This window comes from Poecilia mexicana, unplaced genomic scaffold (genome assembly GCF_051168715.1).
Source record: "Poecilia mexicana isolate PSO_F unplaced genomic scaffold, ASM5116871v1 scaffold_17, whole genome shotgun sequence".
Lineage (NCBI taxonomy): Eukaryota > Metazoa > Chordata > Actinopteri > Cyprinodontiformes > Poeciliidae > Poecilia > Poecilia mexicana.
The window spans coordinates 21,439,642-21,464,435 of record NW_028263386.1 but is presented as its reverse complement, the minus strand read 5'-3'; the positions used below and the strand labels follow the sequence as shown (position 1 = coordinate 21,464,435).

The following is a 24,794-nucleotide window of genomic DNA, read 5'->3' as shown; positions in this document are numbered from 1 at the left end:
GCAACAGGGATTTATATGCAAAATGCAGATATACATTACATTCATACTTTTAACCCTCCCGCAGTCTGTGAATGGTTCCATGCGTTTTTATGAGGCATTTTTTGTGTGTGTGTAGTTTTGGGAACTGACGGTCTGACGGAACAAACTTTCCCCGCTGTAGGGACATTTGCCGCGTTCCTCCTGAGCGTCGCGCTAAAGCTAGGTTCATAGTGAGGCGTCAAGGTACGAGTCAATCTTAAACACCAAACCGCTGGCTTGGCTCGCTCAACGTGAACCTTGAAGACCTCGGGAGGGTTAAAGTACCCCGCCTCTTCCCAAGCTGTTAACTTTTCAACAACAAAATCCTAACTCCAGTCACTAGACTGTATCAAAGCTGCAGCGTGTGTTTTTGTTCTGTGCCTCTGCGGTGTTTCCTCTGGTTTCTGTATCAACCAGTCAGTGTTAATGTTCATTTAAAAACCCCTGAGTGCCCTCATCAACAGACTGTCAGGTACCGATGGGACAAATTTGTTAACACCTTCTGTGCAAAAAGCAAGAACTAATTTTTGTTTGTTTGTTTGTTTTGGTAGCAGAATTCTATTCTGAAAAGTCCAGAAAATGCAAACTTTAATTTGAGTACATTTATTCAATGACAAAAAAAGACACAACACACACACACACACACACACACAATTGTTCCCACCAATAAGAAGTTAGTCTTAAAAATGCTTAAAAAGTTAAGCTTTTTTTTTTTTGTTTATCTTTACACTTTTAAGTTGATCAGACTTTTTAAGAGTCTTTTTATATAATAATCTGTGACTTTTTGCATCCCTGGGGTGTAAATATAAAATGACAGAGATGGTAGAAAATATAAATATGATACGTTATATGGATATCACCAATATCGACTCCAATACTTCTGATTCACCATCAAAGTATCAAACTTCTGACCTTTAGAAATGTTTGTGGTTTTTTCTTTTAACTATTTTTGTTTAAACCTGCATAGGAATTTTGACAAAGTTTTTAAGTGTCTACAAAATGCTTTCGTGGCATATTAATGTCAATAACAGAAACAAAAGAAAAAACAAAACAAAACAGATTTGTGTGTGTTGTTTATCAATATATTGTTTATCCTTTGAGGAAAATCAAAGCAAACCTTTTGGGGGTTTGTTTTAGAGTTGAGAATCTAAAACTAATGTATTGATCTTTCCAGGCTAGTATCGATTTGATATCGATACCAACATGGTATCGATATTGACATATTGGATCGCTCCGCCCACTTCTACCCACTGGATTCAGGCCCAGATCCTCTGAGAGGCAGGAGGATCTTCTCTACATGTTGGTCTTTCATTTTAACACACCTGGAGTTTGTTGCTGTAAAACTCCCATCATTTCATGGTTGCAGTAAATGTCCCACTGCAGTAAATTTCCATTTGTTTTGATACATAATAAATATGGATCCTGATCCAGACTGTGGGAGATGAAAAATGTGCCTGTATTCATACCCCCGGTAATTACTTACTACAATCGGATCACTTTTTAGAGGTTTCTGGAAACTCTGATCAACTTAGAGTATAAATAAAAAAAATACTTCAGTCACAATTATATAAAGATGCTTATTAGTTTCTGGCACAAGATTTGTCCCAACTAAACTCACGTGAAGTTTTGATGTAAAAAAACAAAAAGAAGAAAACATTAACATTAGTTCGAAGGTTTTCTTCATCTCTTTACTGTAACTGTTATCAAATTGGTCCTTATCTGTGTACAGCTGTTAAACATAAGTAAAGGAGGGAAGTTTAATCTAAAACGATCTGCAATCCAAATATTTTCAGCATCACATGAATTATTGTTTGAAACATCTCAGAGGCCACCTGATGTAGTGCTTGAAGTTTTTGTTTTTTTTTCCTATGAAAACTATTGGGGTCACCGTTGATGTCTTTTGTTTTATTATCCAAACACCGAGGCTCTCCGGGTCAGGTGCTGATGTAAATGCTGCATAGAGAGATGTTGTAAATAAGACGGGGAAACTCACACACACATTCGGGTTTCCGTGTACCGATGCGGGAATGCAGTGAAGGGAACATTTTCCTTGTAAATAACAAAACAGAGAAATCAGGCATTGTTCGGGACACACAGTTAGGTTTGGCAGAGCGTCGCTAATCAGGCAAATATTGTTAGTTCAGCTAGCGCCTTATGATTTTAAAATTTTTTTTTTTTGCTTGATTTGTAATTGCTTAGAGCCTTTAACAAATTGTTCTGCTTTTTTCTTCCCAGAAAAAAGGATTAACCAAATGACTCATCGCTCTGCCGGTTTGTGTGTGTGTGCGTGTGTGTGTGTGTGTGTGTGTTGATGAAATGACTTGATCAGACGTTTGTATCTTTCATTAACAGAAAGCAAATGTTGCCTCTATGTGAGGTCACTAAGTGATGAGAATTGGTCCATATTTCAATTTTAACATCTCCTACATTGTACATTTTAATTTTTCTGCTTCATCTTGAACGACTCTCCCATACATTCAGAATTTAGAACAAAATGTTTGCAGTGAGGTGTGATGGAGGACCCTCACAGTTTTATCCACGTTGGTTGGCACATGAGCTGATTTGAAGTATTTGAATAAAGTCACGATTGGTTTAAATGAGCGAGAAATTGTTTTGATTTACAAAACGCTGACAAAGCATTCAGACGTCTTGAGCTTTTTCACATTCTGTCCTTTTACAGTCACAATTGTTGACAGTCATGCTTAACTGAAATGCAAAGGAAAAACATTATATGTGGTTTTCAAAATTACAAAGAACTGAAATCTGGCTAGTGCCTGAGTTTGACCGTTTTGAGTCAATATTTTAGAAAATCTCCTTTAACAATTTCAGATCCAGGTGTTTTGGAGTAGCTACCAGCGCTTCTCAACAAAAAATATACACAATATATGTGAGAAGAGAAAGAGAAAATGCTTGACATGTTTTGGAAAAATAATAATTTTAAAAAACTTTTAAAAAGTTGTTTTGGGGTAAAACAGCAAACATAGCCAGTAACATATTTTCCACAAATACAATGTTACTGGAATAGAAATGATTAATTTAATTGTATTCCACTATCTGGATCGACTAGCGTCCGTGTTTTCAATTAACTAAAAGAAGAAGACATTTAAGGTGGGGTAGGTAACTAACTTTTATTATTATTATTCTTTTTTTTTTTACATATTTGTTAATATTATCACGAAACCGTCAATCTGTGAAAGAATCAAGCTCCTCTGCAGAATCAAGCAGAAATAAGCTGCTCGGTCAGAAACAAACAATCATAGCCAGGAGGAGGGACTTAGTGCTGCCAATCACTCTCGTGCACACTCTGCTCCCACAGCTGGTTAACCACAGTGCAACTCATCATATGTGCTAAGGCTAGCTAGCATGGCCGATGAAGGCAGATAAACAGTTTCCCTGAAATAACTTGTTTCTCTGCCACGACTAGCACATTTAGTACTGCACACAAGGTTGATTGACAGCACTAAGACCCTCCTCCTGGCTCTGATTGGCTGCTTTGGAAGGGAGCAATGCATTTCTTCAGTGTAATAGTAGCACTGGGATGGGGTGAGGGAGCTTCATTTTTTTTTTTTTTTTGCAAATTATCTGTCTCATACTGTCACGACATAGTGAAAGTTTTAACAAATATGTAAAAATGAAAACTTTTACAAAAATGTGTTTTTCTGTCACTATGTCCTGACAGTATGAGACAAACAAACCAAACTCCTCCTCTTGCAGCTACACATTAGCTTCCTTCGCTTATTTTAACATGTCAACCATTGCCACACTAACTTTGTGCTGAAGGTTGGTTTCCCCCTCACACTCGGTGACTGATTAGAGTCAAAGTTTAAATATTGATTTTTCATGTATGCCTCCATAAAGACGGCCTTAGCGGCTTCTTCGTCTGCGCAAAGATGGTGGACTTTGGGGAAATTCTCGAGACCGTCGGGGACTTTGGCTTCTTCCAAAGGCTTCTTCTCCTGGCGTTGGCCTCGCCACATTTTTTGCTCCCAGTTTTCTTCTGCAGCTTCCTTTTCATCCAGTCCGACCCGGAGCGACACTGCAACACGGACTGGATCCTCAGAGCTGCTAATCTGACCATAGAGGAGCAGCTGAACCTCACGGTGCCCCGGGAGGAGGATGGGAGCTTCAGCCGGTGTCGGATGTTCGTCCCTGAGGACCGGAACATCCAGGATATCAGGGAGTATGGACTCAATGAGACAACAGGCTGCAGGGACGGATGGGTTTATGCTGGTAACATGCTGTATGAATCCACCATAGTTACTGATGTAAGTGAAGAGAGATGATGTTATTCATGCCTTTTCCAGCGACTGCCTTCTAATCATTTCAGCGTCGTTTTTGCAGTTTGATCTCGTCTGTGAGAAGTCTAACATGGCGGAAGTCACCCAGACCATCTTCATGACGGGTATGCTCGCAGGCTCGTTCATCTTCGGACCAGTTGCTGACTCGTAAGTCCTTAAAAAAACAAACAAAACAAGAAGTTAAATTAAATGATTGCCTTACTGACTTGTTACAAAAAAAAAAAAAAAAGATGTAAAGCCTTTATCTGTGTGTTCAGGTATGGCCGCAAGAGAACTACTCAGCTCCCAGTTGTCCTCCTTTTGATATTTCTCGTGGTTGCCGGTGTGTCTCCAAATGTTCACGTTTACATTGTGTCCCAGTTTATTGTTGGAGCGGCGCTGGGAGGATACAGGATGAACTCTATAGTGCTGGGTACGTCTTGTGTGTCTTTCGAACATTTTTTGGTAGAAGTGGGCGGACTGATCCAAACATATCGATAATATCAAAACTAAGTCTGTATCGGTATCGGATTATTACTAGCATGTTAAGATTGATACTCCAGTTTCATTAAAACCTTTTGCATTGTCTTTCAACTCTACCTCAAAAAATAAATTTTGGACTTTATTTATGAAAAATTCATGTTAAGATATTAATAAGGTATTTTGTAGGTACCTATAAACTTTGCCTAATTTCTACTCTAGGTTTAGCAAAAATAATTCAAAGCAAAAATCACAACGGTCAGACATTTGATAATATGTCAAACTAATAAAAAGTATCAGTATCAGACATGCTCACACATGTCTAATTTTTGGATTTATGGATATTTAGTATTAATTTTAACAATAGAGAAAGTTAAACCAAATCGCTGAAATGGAATAAAACCCACTTCAAACCTCTTGTAAATCGTATAGTCCTGTTAAATAAGGACTCTATCTGTATTTATATCCACTTAAAAACATCTGGAGTTACACTCAGTCGTATCAAACCAGATGCATGTGATGAGAAAATAGTTACTCGGCATTTTGAGACAGGTTTTGTCCTGATAAATCTAGTTTGGTTCAAATGAAATCGCAGAAAAGTACGAGTACACTAACAGATTCAAACAGCGTCTCAAGTCTACTTTTCTGTTGTTCAAGTGAAAATAAATGACCTTATTTTCCAAAGACAAATAGAAAAAAAGCTTGCAATCGATATGTGCATGTTAAAGAAAAAAATGTTAGTAGGATGTTTTCGTGTGGCTGTGCTCTGCAGTGATGTCAGCGATTGACCCGTGTGTGTTTGTGCAGCTACAGAATGGATTGGGATCACCAAAAGGTCCCTTGCCTCCTGTGTGAGCCAGGTGTTTGGGAGTTTCGGACAGTGTGCGTTGGCCGGCCTGGTCTACTTCATCCGTGACTGGAGGAAAGTGCAGTACGTGGTGGCAGGGGCAGAGGCGGTGGTGTTCCTCTACATATGGTAGGTGTTAGCTGTAACCTTTTTTTGTTGTTGTTTATTTTAAATGAACTACCAACATGATGGCGTTTACACATCGGATCATCAGGTCTGAACCGGTTTGGATCTGCTCAACAGTTTTTGTTTTTCTTTTTTAAGGTGGATTCCCGAATCGGCCCGGTGGCTCCTGGGGCAGAGAAGACCAGAGGAAGCCAAGGAGCTGATCCGAAAAGCTGCGGCGATCAATAAAAAGGAAATCCCGGAGAACCTGCTTGACAAGGTTTACCAGAGATAATATTCAACCAATTTGACTTCTGGAGTCAAAGAAAAATTAACTTCTGCAACCGAAAGTGTGAAAACAGCCAAGTCATCATGACGGTGTTAATCCTGAGTAAATACAAAAATCAGTTCTGAAATTAGGATTTTATTCAGGGACAAAAGTTGTCTAAACCAACCTGGATTTAAGTGAAAATGTGGCTATTTAAATCGAACAAAAACAATGTGGTTAATAAAGGTCAGTTCTTTAGCTTAATATGTAAAATCATTATGTAGTTCGACAGGTTATCTATGTTTGATCAAATGAAATGTTTAGGTTTGACAGAGAAGCATAAGAAAAAATAAATAGAAGGATTCTGTAAATGGGAAATCCCATTTAGCTAAACTATTTTTTTGACATTCAGATTTTAGTAAATTTATATTTGCTTGACAGGTAAGCGAGGAGAAAAAAGTGGAAAGTGGAGGAATCAAAACTATTTTTACCTCAGCGGTGCTGATAAAACATTTCTTCATCATATCCTTTGCCTGGTAAGTGAGGCACCGTTGATTCGCTTTACATTTCCATGATAACTTATGAAATAATTCATGTCTCACATGTTGAGGTTTTCGTTGAACCTGGGCTACTTCTGCCTCGTTCTGAACGTGGGCAAGTTTGGTCTGGACATCTTCCTGGTCCAGTTTCTGTTCGGGATTTCCGAGGTGCCGGCACATCTCCTCTGCATCTGGTTTTTAGAGTTTTTGGGACGGAAAAAATCTCTGTTATCGACTCTCCTCATAGCGGGGGTTGTTTGCCTTCTAACCCTGGCTTGTCCTCAAGGTAAACGTTGCTAAATCTAACGCCGCAAGAATAATCGTGGAGTATTCTCACAGTTAGAAATACTTCTGCTTCACCTGAATTTCAGACAGCGCTGTAGCCGTGACAACCCTGGTTACCATAGGGAAGTTCTTCTTGAACTGGGCCGGCTCAGTGTGTCTGGTTTACATTCAAGAACTGTTTCCTACTTCTATCAGGTGTGTCACATGAAAAAGTAAAAAAATAAATAAACTACACATGATAATCGTATATTTTTGCAACTGAAATATGCTCTGTTCTGTTAGGCAAACTGCAGTGTCTTTGGGCTCCATTGCCTTTCGAGTTGCAGGGTTGCTGTCGCCGTTACTCAACATGCTGGCTGTGTACCACCGCTCTATTCCCATCATAGTCTTTAGCAGCCTGGCTGTGCTAAGCGGAGCGCTGGTCTTCCTGCTTCCTGAGACCAGCAGGAAAGATCTTCCAGATTCAACCACTGATGGCAAGAGCAATGGGTGAGCTCATATCCTGTGGTACTCTCACTGGAGCTACAGGAAGAAGTGTGTGTGTAATCCATGAGAGCTGAGGCACCCTAGTATTTTTAAGTTTTGGGGCAGCCCATGTAACTCCTGGCTAGCTCGCTAATTGCAACACGAGATACAGCTGGTGAGCTGAAGAAACATTAAGTATATAAAGTCCTGAATACAAACGCTAAAACAACTTACCATTTTGGAGAATTTGGGGATACATTGGAACAAAAACTGAAATATATGTTCTCTCAAAAGTGTACATACCCCTTCTGAAGTCTCTCAACAACAACACTAGCCAAGCTTACTGTATAAGTTGCATAACACAGCAACTTATACTTTTTTTTTTTTTTTTTTTTTACTGCACCTTTTGATTCATTTTTGGCATTAAGTCTTTCAGAGTTTACATCTGCCATCAATTTCGGGAACTTAAATAAAAATCTCCAAACATTGTCACATTTGCTGCCTTCGGCTAAAGACACGACTTCCATAGAGGTCGATCGAGAAGACCTCGCTGCACAAAGGTATCAGTCAGGAGAAAGGACCAAACAAAAACATATACAGCGTTATGAATACGTTGTGACCAACTGTTGGTGTTTATAGACTCCAGCTAAACAAAAAAATGTGAAGGTGCAACTAAATTAGTCTAGGGTGTGCAAACATATACTAACACATATTCTGAAACAATTTATCTTTGCTTCTCTTTTCACAAAACCCTCTAAAGCCCTTGAAGCTTTTGATAGCTACTCCATGATATATTGAAAGTAGACAAAAGTCTTACAAACAAAATCTTTACAAGATTTATCAATTTCACTGTATAGACACAATGTTGTCCTTTTGTCCTACAGGGATTTGACCAACGAGAAGACTGGAAGTGACATCTTTGTGGCTGAAATCCACACCAGAAAATCAACCAAACTCTAACGGAAACAGAAAACCTTTTTTTGATTTTTTTTTTGTTGTTGCTTTTTTTGGATCCTAAGTTTGAGCCTCAGACCTACCAACTGTGAGATGATGTCAGAAAAGTCTTGGAAAACGCTTGTTCTGCCGCCTGCTGAACGGACATGTTTTGTGTAACGGGCGAGCAATCTGTTCTCCATGCAGAATCATTTGGAAGCATTAAGTTCAATAAATCAAGAAGATTAAAACTAACATTTTTTAAATGTTTGTACTGTCTCCTAAATTGTGTTCTCTGTTAGGATTTTGGGATCAGAGGCAAATGATCTATTTTTTCAGTATACAGGGAGGGTGATTTTATTAGTTTTGATATTAGATTGAAACATAAATCTGTCCTTCATGGTAACTCTGAAATGCTTCTCACAGACTGTGTATAACCTGATCTTGACATGTTTATGCACATGCACATTTTCAACCATTTTTTAATCTACAACTAACTAGTAACTTATTGACTGGTTACGTAACGACCCAGATGGATGACATGTGTGTCTGGCAGTAAAACAGTCGACATTATATTGCTGGAGTCTTGACCGCTTTAAAACGTTACATATTTAAAGAATAATTTGAGTCAACTCTCAGACAGATTAAAGTCCTGCTTCCTTAAAGAAAGCAGGAGTGGCTAAATAAGGAGGATCTGCGTCTCTGCACCTATGAAAATGAAATATCTTTTTTTATTATTTTATTTTATTGCTGACAGCTTTATGAACCTTCAAGCTATAAATAAAGTATCTAAAGACCAAAATGTTATTTAACAGGTGTCAGGTAAGACTACTGAGACCTGTAGTCATGACTACGTCATGATTTGATTTGCGCAGTAAAAAAAAATAGAACATGTTTTATAACCTGGAGATAATCGGTTGTTTTGTCTGCATTCAAGCAAAGTATTTGTGCTCGGAAAAGCTCAGACTTTTACTCGCTGTTTTGGTCAGTATGTTTCCCAGATTGCTTAATGTTTTGTTCAGAAAACCCAGCTCTGTAAAACCAAAAATGATTTTAGGATGGCATCCAGTGAGAGACGCCAGGTTGATACAAATCTGGTTAAAATAGAATAAAATAAAATGTATCAGGAATGCTGCTTCTAAGTGAAAGCGCCATCTCATCTTTCCTGAATCATGCTTGCATGGGTTTAAACATTAATGGGCTCTTTGTTTAAAGGTCATTCCCTTGCAGCATCACCGAAGTGCAAGTCTGCGCCCTGACCATGGCTGATTTTGGGGAAATCCTGCGTGACATAGGAGAGTTTGGATTGTTTCAGAAAACCATCCTCTTTGCTCTTTGCTTCCCAAATCTCATCTCGCCTTTCCACTTTGCGAGCGTAATTTTCACCCAGTCCGACCCGGAGCGGCACTGCAACACGGACTGGATCCTCAGAGCTGCTAACCTGACCACAGAGGAGCAGCTGAACCTCACGGTGCCCCGGGAGGAGGATGGGAGCTTCAGCCGGTGTCGGATGTTCGTCCCTGTGGACTGGGACATCCAGGATATCAGGACGTATGGACTCAATGAGACAACAGGCTGCAGGGACGGATGGGTTTATGGCAGCATGCTGTATGAATCCACCATAGTTACTGATGTAAGTGATAAATCTCTTTCACTCAGTAAGTTCCAATATATCTCTAATTGATTTGTTTTGTTTTGGGTTTTTCTTTTTTGCCCAGTTTGATCTAGTTTGTGAACAGGCTCATTTGTTGAGCATTGCGCAGACAGTGCTGATGGCTGGCATCCTCGCTGGATGTCTGTTACTTGGACCTTTCGCTGAATCGTAAGTCAACACACGGGGAAATTTAGTGAATGAAATGTTGACCTCGAGGTAGAGATTCAGAGCCCACATGGACCCTACATGGGCCCTATATGGTGATGGCCCACATGGGTTTATCCATTTAGGGCCCATGTAGCGCCCATGTAGGCTGTGGCCCTACATGGGCAAACCCATGTGGGGCCATCGTGGAACCCGCGGACAAACCCATATGGGACCCATATATCAGTCCTCCTTTCCCCCACATGGGTCCCACCTAGGCATGCTGGCTGGAGCTCGTACACATAAAAGTGCAAACAAGGACCAGCGACGTGACAAAGTTGGAAAATGTTAAACTTTTGACTCTGTGGCTGCTGCTACCAGCTTCCACGTGTTTGGTTCAACCCGAACGGCGGAAGGAAGTCTCTTTTGGCTCGAGCTCACGTTTTCAAAAAGTAATGTCGACCAGAAAAGACGTGAACATTTCATGAACCAAACACTTTTTTAAGAGATATTTCTTCGGTGTTGTATTTACACACTTCCATCCAGGGCCGTGCAGAGACCACTAAAGGGGTAGGTACTCAAAAAAAAAAAAAAAGGGGGGCACATCTAACCGCATTTTAGGACAGAATATTAACAAAGCCACTCAGCTTTCAGAGTTTTATAAACAATGATAAATAAAATTGTGAGATATACAATCTCACAATTGGGAGATTGTATATCCCCCCCCCCTGCACGTGCGTGCTTCCATCTACATTTTAATACTGTGTGTTTCAGGTTTGGCCGTAAACGAGCGGCTCAGATCCCAGTAGTTCTGATGCTCGTCTTCTCTGTAACAACTGGGTTATGTCCGACCTACCCTTTATATTTGGCCTCCCAGTTCGTGGCGGGAATTGGATATGGAGGCTATCGATTGAACGGCGTCATCCTAAGTAAAGTTTATTTTATAATTTTTTTTTTCTCCTAAACAGACTCTGAGAAAAATAATAAGGAATTCAACTGTCCAGGATGTAATGTGGTAGACATACATACCAGTGATGAGAAATTTGGAAATAATTCAAGCGACAAGCATCTGTCATTTCCTAAATGGACACTAGAGGGCTCTATCGTGGCATCCCAAGAGGAGCTAATAGATCCTAGCTTCTAGAGCAGAGGTTCCCAAACTGTGGGGCGCGGCCCCTAGGGGGGGCGCGGGAAGCCGTCTGGATGAAAAATAAACAAAACATGAACACTGTATGCGCTGGGTTTTTACCTTAGAATGGCCAACTCTCTGTTATTCCTATGTCAATTTGATACAGAGGCTTCCACACTTTCCATATTTGTGTCCTCTGTCACTTTTATCAGCAGTTAAAACTGTTTAATCCGTTGTTAACATGCTGTAACCTGTTTTTCCGAGCCGCCTTTAAACGCAACATGAGCGCTACGATGCTCACGCTGGGTTTCCACCTGTGAAGGAGACCTGCTGCTGCTGTGCGGAGCTACGTAGGTTTGTGTTAGAATCATGGCAGCAAACCAGCAAAACGCAAAGAACTTTCACAGTTTTTCCCTCCAAACTAACCGACTGAGTTGAGTAAAGCTGTTGGATGCGGGTAATGTTAGCTAAAAGATGACTAGCTAATATCAATACAGAACCTTAAGCTTAACAAGTACCTTGTAGGCTACCGATGTTGGTGTCTATTTTCAGCTACGTACATTCATTTGCCTCCCCCCCCCACCTCGTCACATGCTTCGTTTCAACCAGACAGCCATTTGTAATCCATAGGGAGGGCGCAGAAAATGTTTGGAAACCACTGGGGGGGCACAGAAGAAAAAGTTTGGGAACCACTGTTCTAGAGCATCCAACAATTGGTCATGACTATGAGGGAAGATCGCCCTTAGAGAATGCCTTATTGATACATAAGGCAGTAGTTTGGTAGGGTTCTTTTTTAGAAGTTGAATGAAGTGGTCACGTTTGTCCCTCATGTGCTAATAAACCTAATTGAACTATGCATCCTCAGTGTCTTCTGACCTTCAGTCCCTTTCAGTACCTACTCAGCGAGGTTCCTCTCCCCTCTATTCGGCTCTACTTGTTCATAAGGGTTTTCCACCAGTAAAGGTTACATGGTGCCAGTGGCTTTTTTAGAACTTTCTTCACTGGGGGTCCAAGTGAAGGAAACAAATGATCACTGAAAGGGTACAGAGTGGATGGACTCACTGGTTTCCTCACAACTCCCTGTTTGTGGATGATGGTGACAATGGTGGTGGGAGTTTGTCCCGCAGTTGGTGGGTTGCTGGATCGAGCCCCACTCCGTCTGCCTCCATTGTTGTGTCCTTAGGCAAGACACTTCACCCCCCTTGCCAGCTGGTGGTACTGTAGCTACTGTGTAACCATCACCAATTTACCATTTACAAGAGCCAATCCCGCACAATAATTTGTAAAAACTCACATCAGCAGCTGAGTTTGACAAGGAGCTGCAGACTGCTTCCAGCATGGCTTCCATGTCCTCCATTGTTGTGTTTGTGTTGCGTACCGATCATGTAGCACTACTTTTTGGACTCTTTGGCCGCCCAATTATATGACGACCCCACCTCATAGAGCTGTTATTCAGTTGTAATGGAAAACCACCTGAACTGAGTAGAGCCGTGCTGCTAGGTGCTGGTAGAAAAGTGCATACCACTGATGCCTCATAAAGCCCATGGGAAAACAGATATTATCAACTTGTAATTTATTGTAACCACTGCTAGGCTATGCCAAGAGTATCTTCCCTGTGACATTATTCTCCTTTCAAGTGTTCTTTTCCACAATCAAAGTGTTTACATGTTTTGTGCCTTCAGGCACTGAATGGATCGGCGTGTCCAGACGGTCCTGGGGCGCCTGCATCACTCAGCTATGTAGTGCTGTTGGACAGGCCATCCTCGGCGGCTTGATTTACTTCATCAGAGACTGGAGACTGGCTCAAATGGTCATGGCTGCTCCGTTTGCCGTGATCACTTGTTACATATGGTCTGTGGAAAAAGTTTTTGTTCTTTAACGTTGCAACAGGGTTTTCTGGGTTGATGCGTAATTCTGCATTTTCTGCTTAAGGTCTGACCAGCAATTCACATTTTTTCTAATTATTACCGCTCTTGAAAGAGAGGGAAATGTGCTACATGTTCTCTGATTTATTTTCAAACCAACAGAAAACAATTGATTTACAAGATTATCCTTGTGTATGGATAGTACAGTGGATTCCTGGTGTTTGTGTTTGTTAGGGACAACAGCCACTCACACATAGCTAAGATCTGCACATACTTGAAACCAAAACTACAAATAAATAATAGTTCAGACAGCAATTATACCTTAATATGCATCAATGCACACAGTGGAAACTGTCTTAGCACAATGGCAGCAGCTAGCATCTACATTATCTCTCCTTTTGGTGGTTCAGCCAATCAGTGCCAAGAAAATAAACGGTGCTCCTGAATTGGCTGCTTTGCAAACACCAGCCAATAGCATGTCAAGTTGCATTGTTTCTGTGTATTTTAATTTGAGGCGAATTTTCTTTAGAATATTTCAGATATTCTTTATTCAAAACTCTGATCAGGCAGATTTTCTGCGAATAATTTGGAGTTGCGTCGCAGAGCAAAATCCGCGAATGCTGTAAGCCAGTGTACATGCTATTGGATGGTGTGTTTAAGAATAGAAAAACTGTTGGAGCATGAAAAAAGAAATGAACATTTTCAGCTTTCGACATACTGATCACAGGTCAGACCCGCCAAGGGAAAGTTGTCTGATTACCGTATCTGAGCAACTGATTGATGCATGTTTAGCTTGTAAAGCTGCTGTTACACGCAGTCTTTCAACACATGTTGCCATATCTGAAACACATTTGATGTAGTTCTAAACATAAAACCTTTCAAAGTTCTGTCAGAGTGCACCAACTTTGGAGACCAAAATACGCGTTCGACAGTATCTGATGTGTAAAACCGTGAAGCTGGTGTTTAAGCCTCTTTCATACGATATTGACATATGAGACAGATGAACAATAAAGGAGACTAATGAAAGTATCCATCTAATTTTTCACAGGTTTATTCCAGAGTCAGCCAGATGGTTGTTGGACAAGGGACGGACAGACGAGGCTAAAGAGCTGATCATCAAAGTGGCGGCCATTAACAAACGCACAGTTTCAGACTCTCTCCTGGAAAAGGTGCGACTGTTTGCCTTTCTGTCTCCGTCTGTCTCCAAACAGACAATGATAAATGTAATTTAATAAAAGTCAAACGGGTTTCATACAGTAATCGTAAAGAAAAACAAAAACATTGTAGGACAATTCAGTGCCTTGTGACAAACGTTTTCCCTCCACTTCTCAGTTACGCAGAAGTGGAGGGGAAACGATGCGATCAGATAAAAATCTTAATCAAAACACGATGAAGTTTGTTGACACAATCTGATTAAATGTAGAATATTGCTACTTTTGCAATGAAGGTCTTGTTTTTACCAACTCAGCGAATTAGAACAGATGAAACGTTGTCATATTAGTTGATTAGTTATAATAACAGCAACTGTTGACATGAGGTTGTGTTGATTACAGATTACTATCAAAGAAAATGTGCAAAGGGGAGGCATAATATGTCTTATTAAATCTCCTGTGCTGAGGAAGTATTTCCTCACCATCATCTTGGCATGGTAAGTTACACTGCGTAACACATTTCCCGTGGAGTTGTGATATCTAAAGAAAAAAATTAGAAATATGACAACTTAATGTTTTGGTTTTCTGCAGGTTCTCCCTGAATGTTACCTACTTCTGCCTTTCGCTGAATGTGGGAAACTTTGGCTTGGACATCTTCCTGACTCAGGCCTTGTTTGGGCTCTCTGAAGTACCGGCTCACATCATTTGCATTTGGCTGCTGGAGGCGGTGGGGAGAAAAGTGTCACTAATCACCACTCTTGTGATCGGAGGATTTCTGTGTCTCTTGATCCTCGCCGTACCTCAAAGTAAAGCCTCATTAACTGACTTCATACTGACTCGATTTAACGTTGCATGGTTGCATTTTCCTAACCAAAACTTGAATTATTTCAGAAATGTTTGCTTATACAACCCCACCAGTTTCTTCTTCTCTGTTCGTTTTCTCAGCACACAGCTTGGTGCGTTGCTCCCACCTTGTGGTGGCTGAAGCAACATTGCATTGCAGCAAGTTGTCATTTAAAAAAGCATCGCAGTCATATATGTATGTAAAAATTTAAAGAGATCAGTTCCTATATGCTTTGGACTAGAGGAGAATAAATGCAGTTTATTTGCATTGCGTCTGTGATTGTAGGCTTATTAAACAAAGTTTGGTAATTTGGCAGAAACTATGGAACAAAACTCATTATTTACCTTTTGTCCGTGTGTAGGATTAGTTATTATATTTCAAATAAACTCCTAATAATGATTTGAACATATCATCAGTGTCACAAGACACTTCCTGACTTGGAAGTCCTGAAATAATTTGTGATTTTTACTCTTAAAAAAGATGTTTAATACACTCATCAGTATACAAACCATTTTTAAAAAAGGATGTGAATGTCAATGCTTTGTATTCATGATGTTATAGCCTCTATAATATATTTCTAAGTTTCTATTTTTTTTTGTCTTTTCCAGGTAGTGCCATTGCTGTCACTGCATTAGCCATTGGTGGACGTTTTTTGACCAACTGGGCCGGATCTATATGCAACTTGTATGTTCAGGAGTTGTTCCCGACGTCTTTTCGGTAAGCTGACTCCCGTTAACGTATTTCCCTTCAAGAACGATCCTGTTCTCCAATCTGGTCTTGTTTTGATCAAGTCATTTTAATTGTGAAATGTGACACCTTGTTGTTCCGTGTTACACCGCAGACTCTCACTCAGGATGTACTATAGAAAGTATTCACCCCTCTGGATGTTTGACCCTTTTTATTGCTTCTACAAATCAGTCAGGATCAACAAAATGTGGCTCTTTTAACAAAGGAATTTCCAAAAAAAAAAAAAAAAAACTTTAAAGTTAAAACTGATTTTTACAAAACGATGACAGTCGAATAAAAGTATGAAACGTAAAATAAAAACTACTGATAAACCAGTGAATGGACCTTCCAGACACATGTTTCTTCAGCTATCACAAATTGACTGGACCTTTGTTGAATTAGGTCAGTTACTTTAAAAGCAGTGAATATTTATGATACTTATGTTATGTTTCATATTTGTATGTAATTGTCATTATTTTGTAGGAGTTATTAGCTTTTTTTGTTCATTTCTATTTTTAAAAAGCAATATTTTGTTGATGATTGATTTGCAAAAAGCAACAAAAAGGGTAAAACATCCAAAACGGTGAATACTTTTCGTGGGCGCTCTAGTGGTAGCGTTCTGTACTAATTTTGTGTCTGCTGTAGTAATTTAACATTTTTTTTAAAGCAGTACATTAAGCAGACAGAAACTCTTTGTTGAATAAACCTCTGAGGAACGACTTGTCCTTGCTTTAGGCAAACTGCCTCGGGTTTGGGCTCCATCATGAGTCGAGTCGGAGGATTGCTTTCCCCGCTGCTCAACATGCTGGCCGTGTACCACTGGTCCATCCCTATCGTGGTCTACAGCAGCCTCACCATCCTCAGCGGAGCCCTCTGCTTCCTGCTTCCCGAGACCAGAAGAACAGAACTCCCCGACTCGACCCGTCAAGCTGAAGGCAACTGGTAAGAAAGCTGGATTTGGACAACACTGTCTGAGATCATCATCCGGCAGGACCAATCCACAAAAACTACACAAATGTTTGCCTTTTTTGGTTAATCCTTTTTATGAGAATTTTTGCTTTTTGTATGTCTGATTGATGCTCTCCTCAGTTCAGGACCACTGAACTTAAAATGTCAAAATCTGCTCATAAATCTGGTTTTTATGTGACGTCACACCATTCAGAGCCCTGACGGCAAACTCAAAAAGACTTTCTGTGTTTGACCATGGCATGACTGATATTCAGATTAAACAGTAAATTTGCATTTCTTAAAAGATCCTGAGGGGGACAAAACACCAAGAGGCAGATCTCAGTTATTTAGGCTGATTTAACACTTTATAGTCAAACCTTGGTTTGACTGGAGAACAAAATTGCAACATTTGTTACATTTTGTTTCATTTTCAGCTGGTGCAGTTCACTTTCACACTGCACTGTGTCAAACGATCCAAACCTCTTGCCTCTGGTGGCGCTGCACCAAAAATTACTGAAGTAAACAACACAAAAACCTCTGAAGAAGACACTGAGCACAATTTCGTTATTCGCAAAAATGTGGTTGTAGGATTTCTTTGTTTTTCGTAAAAGACCACAACCAATTTCTCCCGCTTGCGCCAGACATGCGTGTTTGTTTTGGTTGTATTTACCTCTTTGTTGACGATCTTTTGTGTTTTGTTCAAATGCTGTTGGTTTTGAAGATCTTCTCTTTTCTCACCACAGGACGAAGAACAAGACAAATCACCAACAAGACTCAAATGAAGATTTACAAATCAAATCAACCAAGTTGTAGTCTGTTTTGTTTAATTTTTTTAGTGCACTAATCTGGCCTCTATTGGAACTCCAGTGTGTAGCTACGGCTAATCGGTGGATTTTTATTTTATCTCCTGTAATTGTCAAACATTGTTTATTGATAATAATGCTCAATAGTTAAAAGAACCTTGTTTCTAGCTCCTCTCTTTGTACTCCTTTCTAAGTGGTATTTAGGTTACAACCTAATCCACTTTTACAAATATGGAATAATCAATCTGTTTTTTTTTGTTTTGTTTTGTTTTAACTCATGCGCTTATATTTTTTGTGTGGGGGGAAAAATACAAATTTACAGCTACAGAAAAAAGAGGTATGAAATCAGGACTAATGGCTGAGCTTTTTGTCACATTTGTGTCAACATGAACAGAAAACCCTTTTAACAGAATCCTTCGTGTCTCATTATACTGTTTGCTGTTATATGAAAATGTTGAAAATCTTTATGTCTTACAGCTTGTGCAGCTTCATTATTATATAGAGTGTTTTATTTTTTGTTATCTCTCACATTAACTGCACAGTTTTCAATAAAAATATTATTGACTCTTTATTGAGGTCTGACTGTTTTTAAAAGCTATACATTTTCGGGATGAATTGAGTTTTCTAGTCTAAAAATTATCAACATTACATATTAAAACATCAGTGTATGCATATTGTTGAGGCATCTGCCTTCTAACAGAGTACAAGAAAAGTCTGTTGAATGTTTTGCAGCTTCTTTTTCTACCTTCATACTAAAAGAAATTCAAATTTCTCTAAAAGTAAAGTTCCCAAGAGCACACTGCCTTCAAAACTATCCACAGGGTTTACAAGATGAAGCAGCACCCGAGAAGAAAACTGAGATTCTTTTTCTTATTTTTTGCAATTAAAATGAACGTTTCACAAATCACAACTTTATAATCTGTGAAGAAAAATTCCCTTCCAAGTGTTATAGTCCATGTATTCTGGATTTTAGGTTGATAAGGTGGTACAATGTCTAAAAAAAAAGCACGTTCTTACAAAAACACACACAAAAAAGTCAAAAACTGAATTTTAAATCTTCTCTGTGCAGTGCAGATTCATCTAGTTTGGGTCAGATCGTATTTTAGATTGAGAATCCGAGACAATTTAGAATCACCATTTGACCCAAACTGTCTCTTAAAGAGGACTGTCCCAGTCGGTGTTGCCAGGCAACAGCCCAGATTTCTACTGTCCTCCCTGTTCCTCTCCATCATACGTTGTCTCTCATCTACATTCACAATTTTCAAGCTACAGCTATAAACACTTAGTTTTGTTTACCTACCACCAGTCAGTATCTATATTTTTAGGAGCAGAGATAAAAACCTGTTTCCTTTTTTATGACAAATAGCTTTCAGAAACTAAAGTAATCACCACTGATGTGACATATTACTTGTTAAGATAAAGATAAAGTACACCCACCTGCTGTCTATTTTAAGGAAAGTATTACAATCTGACATCACCTACTGGCCAGATACTGCAAGTACATCATACCCTTAATATTTAATATACTGTAAAAGAGTAAATATACATTCTCACATTGTCTTATGTAATTACATGTATATAAACTATTTATAAAATATAAAGTATTTTTTATATTTCACTATGCTGAGATAAAACTACATTTTCAGATTCAGAGTTCCTTTTCAAAACCTTACACACTCACTTACACACACTTGCACTTGGTTTGCTGACAGCTTGTTTTAAACCATGTGGGACTGACATTTAACGTAAACCAAACCATTTTGTTTCCCTGATTACATTTTAACTTGTTTGCGTCATTGATGTTGACTTGAGTTGTGGCCTTTTAATCCGTTCTGTTTACACTGACACACTGACACTCACGTGGCCCGTTTAGCCTTTAAAGCCCCTGGAGATCTTTTATAAGGTAATTTATTGGTTTTCGCTTTTATTCCGTTACCTGCACTAATTAAAGTAGCCAGTTGTGCACAGTAAAGGCTTTGCGTGGTGCAGATATGTGGAGGTGAACATTTTTTACTTTAATAACCATTAAACCATTCTAAATACTTTTTGTATTTACGAAAAGTCTGAATAAATATTGGCCCCCTTACAGATTTGTTCGTTTGTCAGACTTAAATGTTTCAGATGATCAAACATATTGTTTCATAGAACAAAATTTACATGAGTAAATTGAAAAATGTGTTTCAAATAATGAAGCAACAAAACTGGTTGTGCTAACTTTGGTAGGAAAAGCTGCCAACTAGGATTTGTGATAACTGCAAAGAGTTTTACATCAATTAAATTTAACTCTTCTTGATCTTTTTTTCCCCAGGGTTCAGTCTTGGACAAGACCATAAAAAACCCTTAATTTAGTTTATGTTGTTTAAAAACTGACTTTGGAGTTAGCTTGATGAAACAAAGACTCAAACATTAAAGTGTGAAAAAAGCAAAAGCAGAAAAAATATATAATTGGTGGTTGTAGCATTTTTCTACAAAACAGCTGGGAAAAAATATTATATATATATGTATATATATAAAATGAAGTTCTTTGGACTTCATGCGACACTTTATGACTCAGCTATACTGTGGACTCCATATAATCCATATGCTATGTATGCAAATATGCTTATCTAGAGTGTTGTCCATAAACTGTAGAGAGCTCTAAGAAAATTCAAAGGTCATTGTTTTACTGCAAACCTTAGAGTGCAGAACATCTGACAAAGCAACATAAAACTGTCCTGGATGAACTTCAGACCAAATTACTTTTAATTACAGAGACATCCAGCTATATGGATGTACTGTGAGCAAAATCCTTAGAATACCGACATGCCTTCTGATAAGCGATGCGTTCCTAAAGATTCCTCTGCAAAGTAATTGGGTTCTAGTTTGTTTTAAATGTAAAATCAAACGTGCCGCTGTCTTGCTTCGAGGTGAGATAAGTAGTTAAACGTTAACGTCGCCTAAATCTGTTGTTTGGTCTTCACACAGAGAAGTGACATCAACATGGCAGACTTTGGAGAGATCCTCAGGAACATCGGAGAGTTTGGCTTGTTCCAGCAGCTCACTCTGACTGCACTCGCGTTTCCAAACTTCTGCCAGGGTTTTCTGATGTCCGGGTTTCTTTTCATCCAGTCCGACCCGGAGCGACACTGCAACACGGACTGGATCCTCAGAGCTGCTAACCTGACCATAGAGGAGCAGCTGAACCTCACGGTGCCCCGGGAGGAGGATGGGAGCTTCAGCCGGTGTCGGATGTTCGTCCCTGTGGACTGGGACATCCAGGATATCAGGGAGAATGGACTCAATGAAACAACAGGCTGCAGGGACGGATGGGTTTATGGCAGCATGCTGTATGAATCCACCATAGTTACCGATGTAAGTGTTAGAGTACAAACTCTTAACTTGTCATTCAGTCAATCAAGATCCACTGAAACATGCATGATGTAAATGTTTGCAGTTTGATCTGGTGTGTGGCCAGTCCAACATGGTGGGAGTGATACAAACTGTATTTCTGGCCGGAATCCTTCTGGGTTCTCTCATTTTTGGACCTTTTGCTGAATCGTAAGTGGGAATAACAAAGCAGACTCATCTCCACTTTTTACAATGTCAGGTTTCTAGCCCTCAAATCTAGAGTGCCTTGCAAAAGAAATGTCGAAACACCTTGACATTTTTCACCCGGTGAAAAGTTGCAAACGCAAACTTTGCTGTGTTTCGTTGGGCAACACATTTTCTCCTGTCTGGCTTTCATTGCATCGTCTCTCCTTACTCTTGCAGGTTCGGTCGTAAACGAGCAACTCAAATTCCAGCAGTGATATTGTTTGTGTTCACCTTGACAACAGCTCTGTGCCCCAGCATTTACTTATATTTAGCGTCCATTTTCTTCATGGGAGTTGGAGCTGGTGGATATCGAGTCAACTGTATTATACTGTGTATGTATATTTCATTTGTCTTGTTTTAATTGTGCATGCTGTTTAAGAGTTTATAAATGCAAAACGCGTGTCTGTTGCTTCTGGCATTGTGCTTTTTCCTTGCTGCAGCCACCGAATGGATCGGCGTGTCCAAAAGGTCATGGGGGGCATGTGTGACGCAGCTCTTCGGCTCGGTCGGTCAGTGCGTCTTGGCTGGTACCATCTACGGCATCAGAAAGTGGAGAGTGGCTCAACTGATCGGTGCAGCGCCTCTTGCAGTGGTTATTGTCTACATATGGTGTGTTAGGATTTAAAAGTCAGCTGTTTCCAATTACCTTTTAAGTTACATTTCATTTTTCCTGACCAGGTTCATCCCAGAGTCAGCCAGGTGGCTGTTTAACAAGGGACGGACAGAGGAGGCAAAGCAGCTCATTGCCAAAGCAGCAGCCATTAACAAACAGCCGGTCCCTCACTCTCTGCTGGAAAAGGTTCAGGATGCCAACTTACTGTTAAAGTATCAGTTTTCAGTGGAGATACACCGACTGGGACTGTTTTGTTCTCAAAAACTCATCTGGATTTGCAATACAGAGGCCAGCCTGATACCTTATACCAGATATTTTAATAATCTTACATGATCTAGTCTTGTGATTGTGTAGCACTTATAGTTGTAGCCTTTCTTATCTTTTTGTTCAACAGAAATAGATATTTAGTCCCCAGCCAACTTTCTACAGCACATGATGTGCTGCTTCATCATGGTCTTAGATAGGTTCAGAAAGTTTCCTGAAATGAGTTGTATTATTTGTTTCCAAAGATATATCAGATACACACAGCTACAGTCCTCTGTAAACTTGTATCTTCCTGCTACTGATAAAGTTTTTATCAGTAGCATTAGCCTAGCACTACTTTTACTATCTGTAGTGCTAATGCCTAGCTAGCTACTAGCTTGTAATGCTAGGCTATAGGTAGCAGTAGCTTACTGTAGTGCTATCCTAGCATTACAGTAGCTAGCTGTAATACTAGGCTAATGCTAAGACTTTGTCTATTCTGCTTTGATTCAGAAATAATTCAGCTTACAAAGTATTTCATTGAAATTCCAGTCTGTAAACATTTCTTTGCCTTAAAATCTTCAAAATGTCTCCTTTATCAAATGATTAGTTGGATGTTTTTAGGTAATAATTTTGTCTTAATGCTTTGTCTGCGCAGTCATAATTTATCAAATTGTTTTAACTGTATTCATCTAGGATTAAATCCACTCTTAACCAGAATTTCTATCACAGGCTACCGTGAACACAATCCCAAACAACGGTGGCATGAAGATCATTTTCAGGTCCCCACTACTCACCAGATATTTCCTTACTGTGGTACTGGCTTGGTAAGTGAGTAATGCAAAACAAAAACTGGACATCACAAGAACAAATCGATATCTTTACTGCGCTAAACCAGATGAGCTGAGTTTGGTTTATTCCAGAATAACTGACCAGCTGTCAACCTGAAATGTTAAATTAGTTGTTTCTGACTCTGACTACCTGACCTCTGCCTGTTTTCAGGTTTTCACTGAACCTTTGCATCTACTGCCTGTACTTAGACATGGGAAGCCTCGGCTTTAGCATCTTTTTGACCCAGTTCCTCTTTGGTGCTTTTGAAATACCTGCTAATCTACTCTCCATGTGGCTGTTGGAGATTTTTGGGAGAAAAGCGTTATTCATATTTACCCTGGCAATAGGAGGACTTTCATCCTTGCTCATTGTTGCTGTTCCCCAAGGTAAACCTTTGGTATGGATTGGTGTTACACAACATGTAATGTTGGTCTATTTGTCATTCTTTCTTTTATCCCCTTTCGTAGAACATGCAGTCGCTGTTACGTCTTTGGCTGTGGCCGCTCGCTTCTTCCTGGTCTGGGCTGGTTCTGTAGCATGTGTCTACATCCAGGAGTTGAGTCCAACATCAGTTCGGTAGGAGCTCTTCTTGCTGTCAGTGTAAAGTCACCAGTGTTTGGACAGCATTAGCAGTCAAGTCATCTAATACGTTTCAGACAAACTGCCACCGCTCTGGGCTCGATAGCAGCAAGAGCAGGAGTGTTACTGGCTCCGCTGCTGAACATGCTGGCCGTGTACCACTGGGTCATTCCCATCGTCATTTCAAGCAGCCTGACAATCATCGGCGGAGTCCTTGGCTTCCTGCTCCCAGAGACCAAGAAAACTGAGCTTCCTGAGACGGCTGAAGAGGCTGAGAAAAACAGGTAGACAAGTGTGGTCGATACAGATCTCTGGAGAAGCTACTCATCATGCGTCATCTTTCACTTTTTTTTTACTTTCTGTCTTTCAGAATCACACCATCAGAATCCCATTTACCTTCTGAGTCGACTAAGCTCTGAACCTTTGCCTGTCTACCTGTTTCAACATACATTACTGGCAATACCCATGGTTATCGTTTACCGAACCTTAGCTCCGTTGAGAGAGGCAAATATTTATTCTGCAAGAACAGAGATTTGTTCTTTTACCTGAGGTTGCAAGAACAAGAGCTGAGTTCTTTGTGGCTCAAATCCACAACGCCCGGGAAGCACACAACTTTCCTGTTGTTTTACCTCTAAGCTATGCAGTCTCAGTTGTTTTTCAATCAGCAGGTTGAAGGTTTGATTCCAGCTTTTGCCTCCGGCCAAGTTACCTACTCATCTGTTTATTGGTGTATAAATATGTAAAGTTCTCAGTGGTCAGTATGACTGGAACAGTGCTGCATATATTTACCATCTTTCTATTACTCCAACACATTGCAAGGAAAAACTGCCCAGAATGAGCTGCAAGAATTATATAACTCTATTCATGTGGAATACTGTATATTGGACTTACTTTGAGGAGTCACAGATTTTAAAAAAATTCCATATATTTCCTTCATAATTAAGATTTTTATCTTATTGCTAAATTCTTTTTCATTGTCAAAATCAGCAAATAAGCTCAGATGTGTGTAAAATGCAGACTTCATTGATTGTAACACTCGCACTTCACATTTATTAGCCTGATGCAAACTGAACAAGAGAAAAATAAATATGGTTTAGACTGAAAGTGAATCTTGTTTGTGTTTCTAAGCCTCACATCCACAACATATGAGACAAGTGAACCTGAGGATCACTTAATTAGAGCACCCTCTGCCATCCTGCATCATCTCTTGACAACTAGAACCATCAGCCGCTGGGTCACCATCGTATCTGAGGGGCCAACCTGAGAAAAAATCACTGTGTCCAGTCAATATATATATGTGAAAGTGACCTTTCATCAGATTCACTGATGAATGTAAGTCCATGGCATTGCGTGATGCAGTGGTTAGAGTGGGTGCCCTGCATGCAGAGGCTATAGGCTTCGACTCCCATCCTCAGTTCTTTTGCCACATCTTTCCTCTCTCTGCTCCCTTCATGTTGGATTACTGAAATGTAGA

General features: G+C 39.8%; 3 protein-coding genes across 3 annotated transcripts; all 3 read left to right on the top strand.

The window, feature by feature from the left end:
• Positions 1-2,707: 2,707 nt before the first annotated feature.
• LOC106926952 (solute carrier family 22 member 13-like) lies at positions 2,708-8,472 on the top strand. Its single transcript, XM_015002176.2, has 10 exons — positions 2,708-4,283; positions 4,360-4,463; positions 4,574-4,728; positions 5,583-5,751; positions 5,887-6,007; positions 6,437-6,531; positions 6,606-6,820; positions 6,906-7,014; positions 7,102-7,308; positions 8,169-8,472. The coding sequence occupies exons 1-10, from the start codon at positions 3,909-3,911 to the stop codon at positions 8,242-8,244; spliced, it is 1,626 nt and encodes a 541-aa protein (XP_014857662.2). The 5' UTR covers positions 2,708-3,908; the 3' UTR covers positions 8,245-8,472.
• A 980-nt stretch (positions 8,473-9,452) lies between these two features.
• On the top strand, positions 9,453-18,050 carry LOC106926953 (solute carrier family 22 member 13-like). The gene is made up of 10 exons (XM_015002177.2): positions 9,453-9,850; positions 9,936-10,039; positions 10,790-10,944; positions 12,827-12,995; positions 14,058-14,178; positions 14,563-14,657; positions 14,752-14,966; positions 15,613-15,721; positions 16,466-16,672; positions 17,422-18,050. The coding sequence occupies exons 1-10, from the start codon at positions 9,479-9,481 to the stop codon at positions 17,489-17,491; spliced, it is 1,617 nt and encodes a 538-aa protein (XP_014857663.2). The 5' UTR covers positions 9,453-9,478; the 3' UTR covers positions 17,492-18,050.
• A 2,257-nt stretch (positions 18,051-20,307) lies between these two features.
• On the top strand, positions 20,308-24,424 carry LOC106926954 (solute carrier family 22 member 13-like). The gene is made up of 10 exons (XM_088014686.1): positions 20,308-20,832; positions 20,915-21,018; positions 21,232-21,386; positions 21,495-21,663; positions 21,733-21,853; positions 22,643-22,737; positions 22,913-23,127; positions 23,209-23,317; positions 23,398-23,604; positions 23,691-24,424. Exons 1-10 carry the CDS (start codon positions 20,461-20,463, stop codon positions 23,737-23,739), a joined length of 1,596 nt encoding a protein of 531 aa, XP_087870812.1. The 5' UTR covers positions 20,308-20,460; the 3' UTR covers positions 23,740-24,424.
• The last annotated feature ends 370 nt before the right edge of the window (positions 24,425-24,794 follow it).